Here is a 13477-nt window from a genome sequence, read left to right as displayed (position 1 = left end):
GAGATACTAGTGGAGTCTCATTGACTTGTGTTTGGTAGTATACTGAGATACTAGTGGAGTCTCTCATGGCATCCTATTGACTTGTGTTTGGTAGTATACTGAGATACTAGTGGAGTCTCATTGACTTGTGTTTGGTAGTATACTGAGATACTAGTGGAGTCTCATGGCATCCTATTGACTTGTGTTTGGTAGTATACTGAGATACTAGTGGAGTCTCATGGCATCCTATTGACTTGTGCAGTGGAGCCTCACATAGTAGTATACTACCCTGGTATATAGCAGTATACCACCCTGGTCTATAGTAGTATACCACCCTGGTCTATAGTAGTATACCACCCTGGTCTATAGTAGTATACTACCCTATAGGGCCCTGATCTATAGTAGTATACTACCCTGGTCTATAGTAGTATACTACCCTGGTCTATAGTAGTATACCACCCTGGTCTATAGTAGTATACTACCCTATAGGGCCCTGATCTATAGTAGTATACTACCCTGGTCTATAGTAGTATACCACCCTGGTCTATAGTAGTACACCACCCTGGTCTATAGTAGTACACCACCCTGGTCTATAGTAGTACACCACCCTGGTCTATAGTAGTACACCACCCTGGTCTATAGTAGTACACCACCCTGGTCTATAGTAGTATACCACCCTGGTCTATAGTAGTATACCACCCTGGTCTATGGTAGTATACCACCCTGGTCTATAGTAGTATACCACCCTGGTCTATAGTAGTATACCACCCTGGTCTATAGTAGTATACCACCCTGGTCTATAGTAGTATACCACCCTGGTCTATAGTAGTATACCACCCTGGTCTATAGTAGTACACCACCCTGGTCTATAGTAGTACACTACCCTGGTCTATAGTAGTATACTACCCTGGTCTATAGTAATTACTACCCTGGTCTATAGTAGTATACCACCCTGGTCTATAGTAGTATACCACCCTGGTCTATAGTAGTACACCACCCTGGTCTATAGTAGTACACCACCCTGGTCTATAGTAGTATACCACCCTGGTCTATAGTAGTATACCACCCTGGTCTATACTAGTATACCACCCTGGTCTATAGTAGTATACTACCCTATAGGGCCCTGATCTATAGTAGTATACTACCCTGGTCTATAGTAGTATACTACCCTGGTCTATAGTAGTATACTACCCTGGTCTATAGTAGTATACCACCCTGGTCTATAGTAGTATACCACCCTGGTCTATAGTAGTACACCACCCTGGTCTATAGTAGTATACCACCCTGGTCTATAGTAGTATACTACCCTATAGGGCCCTGATCTATAGTAGTATACTACCCTGGTCTATAGTAGTATACTACCCTGGTCTATAGTAGTATACTACCCTGGTCTATAGTAGTATACTACCCTGGTCTATAGTAGTATACTACCCTGGTCTATAGTAGTATACTACCCTGGTCTATAGTAGTATACTACCCTGGTCTATAGTAGTATACTACCCTGGTCTATAGTAGTATACTACCCTGGTCTATAGTAGTATACTACCCTGGTCTATAGTAGTATACTACCCTGGTCTATAGTAGTACACCACCCTGGTCTATAGTAGTACACCACCCTGGTCTATAGTAGTACACCACCCTGGTCTATAGTAGTACACTACCCTGGTCTATAGTAGTATACCACCCTGGTCTATAGTAGTACACCACCCTGGTCTATAGTAGTACACCACCCTGGTCTATAGTAGTACACCACCCTGGTCTATAGTAGTATACCACCCTGGTCTATAGTAGTATACCACCCTGGTCTATAGTAGTATACCACCCTGGTCTATAGTAGTATACCACCCTGGTCTATAGTAGTATACCACCCTGGTCTATAGTAGTATACCACCCTGGTCTATAGTAGTATACCACCCTGGTCTATAGTAGTATACCACCCTGGTCTATAGTAGTATACCACCCTGGTCTATTGTAGTACACTACCCTGGTTTATAGTAGCACACCACCCTGGTCTATAGTAGTACACTACCCTGGTCTATAGTAGCACACCACCCTATAGGTCCCTGGTCTATAGTAGTACACTACCCTAGTCTATAGTAGTACACTACCCTAGTCTATAGTAGTACACTACCCTGGTCTATAGTAGTACACTACCCTGGTCTATAGTAGTATACTACCCTGGTCTATAGTAGTATACTACCCTGGTCTATAGTAGTATACTACCCTGGTCTATAGTAGTATACTACCCTGGAGATGGACTGGCTGAGGGTCGTACCCTGATAACATGTAATGTGGTCTATTCATTCCTGATATGTAGATGGACTGGTTGAGGGTCGTACCCTGATAACATGTAGATGGACTGGCTGAGGGTCGTACCCTGATAACATGTAGATGGACTGGTTGAGGGTCGTACCCTGATAACATGTAGATGGACTGGTTGAGGGTCGTACCCTGATAACATGTAATGGGGTCTATTCATTCCTGACATGTAGATGGACTGGTTGAGGGTCGTACCCTGATAACATGTAGATGGACTGGCTGAGGGTCGTACCCTGATAACATGTAGATGGACTGGTTGAGGGTCGTACCCTGATAACATGTAGATGGACTGGTTGAGGGTCGTACCCTGATAACATGTAGATGGACTGGTATGTAAATGGGGTCTATTCATTCCTGACATGTAGATGGACTGGTTGAGGGTCGTACCCTGATAACATGTAGATGGACTGGCTGAGGGTCGTTTGAATCAGTATGAGATGTTGTAGTAGTGAGACCCTTTGTCTGTTTGAGAGAACACACACACACACAGTGAGAACACACACGAACACACACACACGAACACACACACACGAACACACACACACGAACACACACACACGAACACACACACACGAACACACACACACGAACACACACACACGAACACACACACACGAACACACACACACGAACACACACACACGAACACACACACACGAACACACACACACGAACACACACACACACACACACACACACACACACACACACACACACACACACACACACACACACACACACACACACACACACACACACACACACACACACACACACACACACACACACACACACACACACACACACACACACACACACACACACACAGTGAGAACACGAACACACACACACACACACACACACACACACACACACACACACACACACACACACAGTGAGAACACGAACACACACACACACACACACAGTGAGAACACGAACACACACACACACACACACAGTGAGAACACGAACACACACACACACACACACAGTGAGAACACGAACACACACACACACACACACACAGTGAGAACACGAACACACACACACACACACACACACACACACACACACACACACACACACACACACACACACACACACACACACACACACACACACACTCAATCTGTCTCTCCCTACAGTCTCCCTACCGTCTCTCTCCCTCTACATTACCTACTGTAGAATATATTTAGCTCGGCCTCAGATAGCTGAAGTCAGTCAGTCAGTCATTGTGAAAGAGAACACAACATTACACAACCATCCCAAGACAAGACCAGACCTGACCCTGTCTGATATGTTGACAACCAACCAACCAACCAGCCAGCCAGCCAATCAACTAACCAGTCAGTCAGCCAACCAGTCAGCCAGCCAGCCAGCCAGGAGAGCCAATCAACCAGCCAGCCAGCCAGCCAGTCAACTAACCAGTCAGCCAGCCAACCAGTCAGCCAGCCAGCCAGCCAGCCAGCTAGTCAACCAGTCAGCCAGCCAGCCAGCCAGTCAACCAGTCAGCCAGCCAGTTAGTTAGTCAGCCAGCCAGTCAACCAACCAGTCAACCAGACAGCCAGCCAGTCAACCAACCAGTCAACCAGACAGCCAGCCAGTCAACCAACCAACCAGCCAGCCAGCCATCCAGCCAACCAGCCAGCCAGCCAGCCAGCCAGCCATCCAGCCAGCCAGCCAACCAACCAGCCAGCCATCCAGCCAGGTAGTCAGCCAACCAGTGTGCCACTCCTCTGATCTGATGTTTAGGCAGGGAAACAGGCAGGCCAATCACATTACCTCATGGTGAGTCACCACGCCTGTTTGTAGCGCCTTTCTGTCTGACTCCCTTTCAGTTTGGTGAAACAAATACTGTCCCGTCAGAAACTCACACTGCCTTCAGAACGTATTCACACCCCTTATTCCACATTATGTACTTAGTGTCTGAATTCAAAATGTGATGTTGTTTTTTTTGTCTCACCAAACTACACACAATACCCCATAATGACATCACAATACCCCATAATGACATCACAATACCCCATAATGACATCACAATACCCCATAATGACATCACAATACCCCATAATAACAAAGTGAAAACACGTTTTTGTTTTTAAATCTTTGCACATTTATTGAAAATTAAACACAGAAATGAACTACGTGACCAAAAGTATGTGGACACCTGCTCGTCGAACATCTCATTCCAAGATTATGGTCATTAATATGGAGTTGGACCCCCCCTTGCTGCTATAACAGCCTCCTCTCTTCTGGGAAGTCATTAATATGGAGTTGGACCCCCCTTTGCTGCTATAACAGCCTCCTCTCTTCTGGGAAGTCATTAATATGGAGTTGGACCCCCCTTGCTGCTATAACAGCCTCCTCTCTTCTGGGAAGGCTTTAATATGGAGTTGGTCCCCCCTTGCTGCTATAACAGCCTCCTCTCTTCTGGGAAGGCTTTAATATGGAGTTGGACCCCCCTTGCTGCTATAACAGCCTCCTCTCTTCTGGGAAGTCATTAATATGGAGTTGGACCCCCCTTGCTGCTATAACAGCCTCCTCTCTACTGGGAAGTCATTAATATGGAGTTGGACCCCCTTGCTGCTATAACAGCCTCCTCTCTTCTGGGAAGTCATTAATATGGAGTTGGACCCCCTTGCTGCTATAACAGCCTCCTCTCTTCTGGGAAGTCATTAATATGGAGTTGGACCCCCCTTTGCTGCTATAACAGCCTCCACTCTTCTGGGAAGTCATTAATATGGAGTTGGACCCCCCATGCTGCTATAACAGCCTCCTCTCTTCTGGGAAGTCATTAATATGGAGTTGGACCCCCCTTTGCTGCTATAACAGCCTCCACTCTTCTGGGAAGGTTTTCCACTAGATGTTGGAACATTGCTGCTATAACAGCCTCCACTCTTCTGGGAAGGCTTTCCTCTAGATGTTGGAACATTGCTGCTATAACAGCCTCCACTCTTCTGGGAAGGCTTTCCACTAGATGTTGAAACATTGCTGCTATAACAGCCTCCACTCTTCTGGGAAGGCTTTCCACTCGATGTTGGAACATTGCTGCTATAACAGCCTCCACTCTTCTGGGAAGGCTTTCCACTAGATGTTGGAACATTGCTGCTATAACAGCCTCCACTCTTCTGGGAAGGCTTCCCACTAGATGTTGGAACATTGCTGCTATAACAGCCTCCACTCTTCTGGGAAGGCTTTCCACTAGATGTTGGAACATTGCTGCTATAACAGCCTCCACTCTTCTGGGAAGGCTTTCCACTAGATGTTGGAACATTGCTGCTATAACAGCCTCTACTCTTCTGGGAAGGCTTTCCACTAGATGTAGGAACATTGCTGCTATAACAGCCTCCACTCTTCTGGGAAGGGTTTCCACTAGATGATGGAACATTGCTGCTATTCCAATTCATCCCAAAGGTTTTTGCTGAGGTTGAGGTCAGGGCTCGGTGCAGGCCAGTCAAGTTCTTCCACACCGATCTTGACCAACCATTTCTGTATCAACCTCGCTTTGAGCACGGGGGCATTGTCATGCTGAAACAGGACAGGAAACTGTTGTCACAAAGTTGAAAGCACAGAATCACAGATCTTAGGCTTGTGTGCGGCTGCTCGGCCATGGAAACCCGTTTCAAGAAGCTCCCGACAAACAGTTCTTGTTCTGACGTTGCTTCCAGAGGCAGTTTGGAACTCAGTAGTGAGTGTTGCAACAGACGATTTTTACACGCTTCAGCACTCTGTGGTCCTGTTCTGTAAGCTTGTGTGGCCTACCACTTTCCGACTGAGCCGTTGTTGCTCCTAGATGTTTCCACTTCACAATAACAGCACTTACAGTTGACCGGGTTAGCACAAGCAGAGCAGAAACTTCACCAACTGACTTGTTGAAAAGGTGGTGGTGCCACGTTGAAAATAACTGAGCTCTTCACTTTTTAATTTTTAATTGTTTTAATTGAACCTTTTTAAAATTTATTTTATTTATTTATTCAAGTCAGTTAAGAACACATTCTTATTTTACAATGACGGCCGACCCCTCCCCAAACCCGGACGACACTGGTCCAACTGTGCGTCGCAAGGCCGTTCTACTGCCAATGTTTGTCTAAGGCGATTGCATGGCTGTGTGCCTGATTTTTATGGGTGTGGCTGAAATGGAAGAACTAGTATGAAGGGGGTGTCCACATACTGTTGTGTGTATATACAATGCATCTCATTTACATAAGTAGTCACACCCCTTTTGCCTTGACACTCCACTGTTGTGTGCACCTCATTTACATAAGTAGTCACACCCCTTTTGCCTTGACACTCCACTGTTGTGTGTGTATATACAATGTATCTCATTTACATAAGTAGTCACACCCCTTTTGCCTTGACACTCCACTGTTGTGTGTATATATAATGCATCTAATTTACATAAGTAGTCACACCCCTTTTGCCTTGACACTCCACTGTTGTGTGTGTATATATAATGTATCTCATTTACATAAGTAGTCACACCCCTTTTGCCTTGACACTCCACTGTTGTGTGTATATATAATGCATCTCATTTACATAAGTAGTCACACCCCTTTTGCCTTGACACTCCACTGTTGTGTGTATATACAATGTATCTCATTTACATAAGTAGTCACACCCCTTTGATCATCCTTGATGTCGCTATAACTTGATTGGAGTCCACCTGTGGCCAATTGTAATGAGTTGGAACATGGGAACACACCTGTCTATATGAGGTTCCACAGTTGACAGAGCAGAAACTATACCAGGAAGTCCAGGGGACTGTCCGGAGATCTCTGAGAGAGAATTGTGATGAGGCATATATCTGGGGGAAAGGTTATAAAACAACTTCTAGAGTTTTTGAAAGTTTCCAAGAGCACATTGATCTCCAGACGACCCAGACTCTGTCTAGAGCTCGCTGTCTGACCAAACTGAGCAAGCCGGGGGCAAGAAGGACCTCGGTCAGGGAGGGGACCAGGAACCCAATGACCACTCTGACGGAACTACCGAGTTCCCGAGGTGAGATGGGAGAACCTGCCAGAAGGACAACGGGTTTCTACAGCACTTTACCAATCTGGGCTTTATGGGGGAGTGGCCGGACGGAAGCCACTCCTTGATAAAAATTAAAAAAAGGCACATGATAGCACACCTGGAGATTGCAAAAAGGCAAAAGAGTCTGTGGTCCAACCAGGCACAGCTCATCACCTGTCTAACACCGTCCTTACCGTGAAGCATGGTGGTGGCGGCATCATGCGATGGGGATGCTTTTCAGCAGCAGGGACTGGGGAGACTGGTAAGGTTAGAGGGAACAATGAATGGAACCAAATACAGGCACATCCTTGACGAGAACCTGCTTGAGTGCAAACGACCTTAGATTGGGGGCGAAGATTTGACTGTTTTTCAGGGACTGGGAGACTAGTCAGGATCGAGGGAAAGATGAACGGAGCGAAGTACAGAGATCCTTGATGAAAACCTGCTTGAGTACAAACGACCTTAGACTGGGGGCGAAAATTTGCCAAAGCAACGCTGGAATGGCTTCAGAACAAGAATGTGAAAGTCCTTGAGTGGCCCAGCCAGACTTGAATCCCATTGAAAATCTGTGGAAAGACTTGAAGATTGCTGTTCACCGCCGCTCCCCATCTAACTTAACAGAGCTTAAGAAAATCTGCAAGGAACAATGGGAGAAAATCCAGACGTGCAAAGCCGATACAGACCTACCCAAGACGACTCCAAGCCGATAGACCTACCCAAGACGACTCCAAGCCGATACAGACCTACCCAAGACGACTCCAAGCTGATGCAGACCTACCCAAGTTGATGCAGACCTACCCAAGTTGATGCAGACCTACCCAAGTTGATGCAGACCTACCCAAGACGACTCCAAGCCGATACAGACCTACCCAAGACGACTCCAAGCCGATACAGACCTACCCAAGACGACTCCAAGCCGATACAGACCTACCCAAGATGACTCCAAGCTGATACAGACCTACCCAAGACGACTCCAAGCCGATACAGACCTACCAAAGACGATTCCAAGCCGATACAGACCTACCCAAGACGACTCCAAGCCGATACAGACCTACCCAAGACGACTCCAAGCTGATGCAGACCTACCCAAGACGACTCCTAGCTGATGCAGACCTACCCAAGACGACTCCTAGCTGATACAGACCTACCCAAGACGACTCCTAGCTGATACAGACCTACCCAAGACGACTCCTAGCTGATACAGACCTACCCAAGACGACTCCTAGCTGATACAGACATACCCAAGATGACTCCAAGCTGATACAGACCTACCCAAGACGACTCCTAGCCGATACAGACCTACCCAAGACGACTCCAAGCTGATACAGACCTACCCAAGACGACTCCAAGCCGATACAGACCTACCCAAGACGACTCCTAGCTGATACAGAAACCTTGTGTCCCATCGAGGTGTGGTGACCTCACCGTCATCACGTTGTCCCATCGAGGTGTGGTGACCTCACCGTCCATCACGTTGGGCCCATAGACAGGTGGTGACCGCACCGGCCATCACGTTGGGACCATCGAGGTGTGGTGACCTCACCTTCCATCACGTTGGGCCCATAGAGGTGTGGTGACCTCACCGGCCATCACTTTTTCCCATCGAGGTGTGGTGACCTCACCGGCCATCACGTTGGCCCATAGAGGTTTGGTGACCTCACCGTCCATCACGTTGGCCCATCGAGGTGTGGTGACCTCACCGTCCATCACGTTGGGCCCATCGAGGTGTGGTGACCTCCCCGTCCATCACGTTGGCCCATCGAGGTGTGGTGACCTCCCCGTCCATCACGTTGGCCCATCGAGGTGTGGTGACCTCCCCGTCCATCACGTTGGCCCATAGAGGTGTGGTGACCTCCCCGTCCATCACGTTGGCCCATCGAGGTGTGGTGACCTCACCGTCCATCACGTTGTGGTGACCTCACCGCCCATCACGTTGTGGTGACCTCACCGTCCATTACGTTGTGGTGACCTCACCGTCCATTACGTTGTGGTGACCTCACCGTCCATTACGTTGTGGTGACCTCACCGTCCATCACGTTGTCCCATAGAGGTGTGGTGACCTCACCGCCCATCACGTTGTGGTGACCTCATCGTCCATCACGTTGGGCCATAGAGGTGTGGTGACCTCACCGTCCATCACGTTGGGCCATCGAGATGTGGTGACCTCACAGTCCATCACGTTGGGCCATAGAGGTGTGGTGACCTCACCGTCCATCACGTTGGGCCCATAGAGGTGTGAGGTCACCACACCTCACCGTCCATCACGTTGTCCCATCGAGATGTGGTGACCTCACAGTCCATCACGTTGGGCCATAGAGGTGTGGTGACCTCACCGTCCATCACGTTGGGCCCATAGAGGTGTGAGGTCACCACACTCACCGTCCACACGTTGTCCCATCGAGATGTGGTGACCTCACCGTCCATCACATTGTCCCATCGAGATGTGGTGACCTCACCGTCCATCACGTTGGGCCCATAGTGGTGTGAGGTCACCACACCTCACCGTCCATCACGTTGTCCCATCGAGATGTGGTGACCTCACCGTCCATCACGTTGTCCCATCGAGATGTGGTGACCTCACCGTCCATCACGTTGTCCCATCGAGGTGTGGTGACCTCACCGCCCATCACGTTGTGGTGACCTCATCGTCCATCACGTTGTCCCATCGAGGTGTGGTGACCTCACCGTCCATCACGTTGGGCCCATAGAGGTGAGGTCACCACACCTCACCGTCCATCACGTTGTCCCATCGAGATGTGGTGACCTCACAGTCCATCACGTTGGGCCATAGAGGTGTGGTGACCTCACCGTCCATCACGTTGGGCCCATAGAGGTGTGGTGACCTCACCGTCCATCACATTGTCCCATCGAGGTGTGGTGACCTCACCGTCCATCACGTTGGGCCCATAGAGGTGTGGTGACCTCACCGTCCATCACGTTGTCCCATCGAGGTGTGGTGACCTCACCGTCCATCACGTTGGGCCCATAGAGGTGTGGTGACCTCACCGTCCATCACGTTGTCCCATCGAGGTGTGGTGACCTCTCACCGTCCATCACGTTGGGCCCATAGAGGTGTGAGGTCACCACACCTCACCGTCCATCACGTTGTCCCATCGAGATGTGGTGACCTCACCGTCCATCACGTTGTCCCATCGAGATGTGGTGACCTCACCGTCCATCACATTGTCCCATCGAGGTGTGGTGATCTCACCGTCCATCACGTTGTCCCATCGAGGTGTGGTGATCTCACCGTCCATCACGTTGGCCCATAGAGGTGTGGTGACCTCACCGTCCATCACGTTGGCCCATAGAGGTGTGGTGACCTCACCGTCCATCACGTTGTCTCATAGAGGTGTGGTGACCTCACCGTCCATCACGTTGGGCCCATAGAGGTGTGGTGACCTCACCGTCCATCACGTTGTCCCATCGAGGTGTGGTGACCTCACCGTCCATCACGTTGTCTCATAGAGGTGTGGTGACCTCACCGTCTGGCCCGTTCTGAACAGAACACCGCACTTATTAAGTATTTTATTAGGATCCCCATTAGCTATTGCCAAAACAGCAGCTACTCTTCCTAGAGTCCAAACAGAACACAGAGCACAGAACACAGAGCACGGAGCACGGAGCACGGAGCACGGAGCACGGAGCACAGAACACAGAACACAGAGCACAGAACACAGAGCACAGAGCACAGAACACAGAGCACAGAACACAGAACACAATTCAGAACATCAATAGACAAGAACAGCTCAAGGACAGAACTACATACATTTAAAAAAAGGCACATGTAGCCTCCATAACAATTCTTAAACACAAACTATCTGGGTCAAATAGGGGGAGAGGCGTTGTGCTGTGAGTTGTGGCTTTATCTGTTTTTTGAAACCAGGTTTGCTGTTTATTTAAAACAATATGAGATGGAAGGAAGTTCCATGCAATAAGGGCTCTATATAATACTGTGCACTTTCTTCAATTTGTTCTGGATCTGGGGACTGTGAAAAGACCCCCGAGGGGCATGTCTGGTGGGGTCAGTGTGTGTGTGCCAGAGCTGTGTGTAAGTTGACTATGCAAACAGTTTGGGATTTTCAACACAATGTTTCTTACAGTCAGTCTCTCCTCAACTCTCAGCCAAGAGAGACTGACTGCACAGTATTAACATCAGCCCTCTGACTACAATGAAGAGCAAGACGTGCCGCTCTGTTCTGGGCCGCGGCTTCACTAGGTCTTCCTTTGAAGCACTGGGACCAAACGACTGGACAATAATCAAGATGAGATAAAACTAGAGCCGGCAGGACTTGCTTTGTGGAGTGTGATGTCAAACAAGCAGAGCATCTCTTTATTACGGACAGACCTCTCCCCATCTTTACAACCATTGAATCAATATGTTTTAACCAGGACAGTTTACAAACTAAGGTAACGGCCAGTCATTTAGTCTCCTCAGCTTGTTAAACAGCCACACCATTCATTACCAGATTCAGCTGAGCTCTAGCACTTAGGGAATGATTTGTACCAAAATACAAAACGCTCTTGGTTTTAGAGATGTTCAGGACCAGTTTATTACTGGCCACCCATTCTAATGTATTGTTATGTACTTCATCATGCGTTGGATTCCTGCTAGGGCCCACCTATACCAAAACATGTAAGCACCCATGACAAAATCTCTCTCCCTCTTTCCTCCCTCCCTCTTTCCCTCCCTCCCTCTTTCCCTCCCTCCCTCTTTCCCTCCCTCTTTCCCTCCCTCCCTCTTTCCCTCCCTCCCTCCCTCCCTCCCTCCCTCCCTCTTTCCCTCCCTCCCTCTTTCCTTCCCTCCCTCCCTCTTTCCCTCCCTCCCTCTTTCCCTCCCTCCCTCCCTCTTTCCCTCCCTCCCTCCCTCTTTCCCTCCCTCCCTCCCTCTTTCCCTCCCTCCCTCCCTCTTTCCCTCCCTCCCTCCCTCTTTCCCTCCCTCCCTCCCTCTTTCCCTCCCTCCCTCTTTCCCTCCCTCCCTCTTTCCCTCCCTCCCTCCAGGTCCCTGAGATCATCAGTACGCTGCGTCAGGCCGGGAAGAGCTCGGCGCGCAACGATGACCTCGCAGCGCACAAACCCGCCGCCTCTTCCTCCTCAGAAGACTGTACTCCGTCCGCGTCGTCGGCCTTCGGCGCTGCCACCATGTTCGCCAAGAGGTTTGAGGTTCTGTTCTGTGGAAGAGTGACCGTCGCCCACAAGAAAGCCCCGCCCGCTTTGATTGACGAGTGCATCGAGAAATTCAGCCAATCCGTAAGGGCCGGGGGCGATCCTCAACCAGAAAGTGGCGGTGGATTGGTGGACGGGCTGCGGAGAGCTCTGGCCTTACCGACGCTAACGCGAAATGGAGGAACGGGGGATGGAGAGGTCAGGGGAGGAGGGTACGGTGCCTCTAGTGGTGGGAGGCCGGTGATGTTCCAACCAGACCCCAGTTTCCCCTGCCTCAGAGCCCTGGATGAGAACGGCCTGTCACCTGAACTACACACACACACCGCTGGGGTCCAGCCCACCAGTCTACAGGAGAACAGGACCATGCTGTTCATGGTAACTAACTAACTAACACACACACACACACACACACACACACACACACACACACACACACACACACACACACACACACACACACACACACACACACACACACACACACACACCGCTGGGGTCCAGCCCACCAGTCTACAGGAGAACAGGACCATGCTGTTCATGGTAACTAACACACACACCCACACACCGCTGGGGTCCAGCCCACCAGTCTACAGGAGAACAGGACCATGCTGTTCATGGTAACACACACACACACACCGCTGGGGTCCAGCCCACCAGTCTACAGGAGAACAGGACCATGCTGTTCATGGTAACACACACACACACACACACACACACACACACACACACACACACACACACACACACACACACACACACACCACACAGGAGAACATGCTGTTCACACACACACACACACACACACACACACACCAGTCTACAGGAGAACAGGACCATGCTGTTCATGGTAATGTACACACACACACCGCTGGGGTCCAGCCCACCAGTCTACAGGAGAACAGGACCATGCTGTTCATGGTAACACACACACACACACACACACACACACACACACACACACACACACACACACACACACACACACACACACACACACACA

At 49.5% G+C, this 13477-nt stretch overlaps 1 protein-coding gene across 1 annotated transcript in view; it reads left to right on the top strand.

Annotated features, from left to right (window-relative positions):
- LOC124028625 (TBC1 domain family member 1-like) overlaps nucleotides 1-12852 on the top strand; it is a gene marked incomplete at both ends in the record, with an annotated part of 29633 nt that extends 16781 nt beyond the window's left edge. The window contains one exon of the mRNA XM_046340642.1: nucleotides 12313-12852. Coding sequence (XP_046196598.1) covers nucleotides 12313-12852 — 540 coding nt within the window. The remainder of the gene's footprint in view (nucleotides 1-12312) is intronic.
- Between the last annotated feature and the right edge of the window lie 625 nt (nucleotides 12853-13477).

Source organism: Oncorhynchus gorbuscha, unplaced genomic scaffold, assembly GCF_021184085.1.
Source record: "Oncorhynchus gorbuscha isolate QuinsamMale2020 ecotype Even-year unplaced genomic scaffold, OgorEven_v1.0 Un_scaffold_4533, whole genome shotgun sequence".
NCBI lineage: Eukaryota > Metazoa > Chordata > Actinopteri > Salmoniformes > Salmonidae > Oncorhynchus > Oncorhynchus gorbuscha.
Note: the sequence above shows the minus strand (reverse complement) of the source record. Positions and strands in the feature narration are given on the sequence as shown.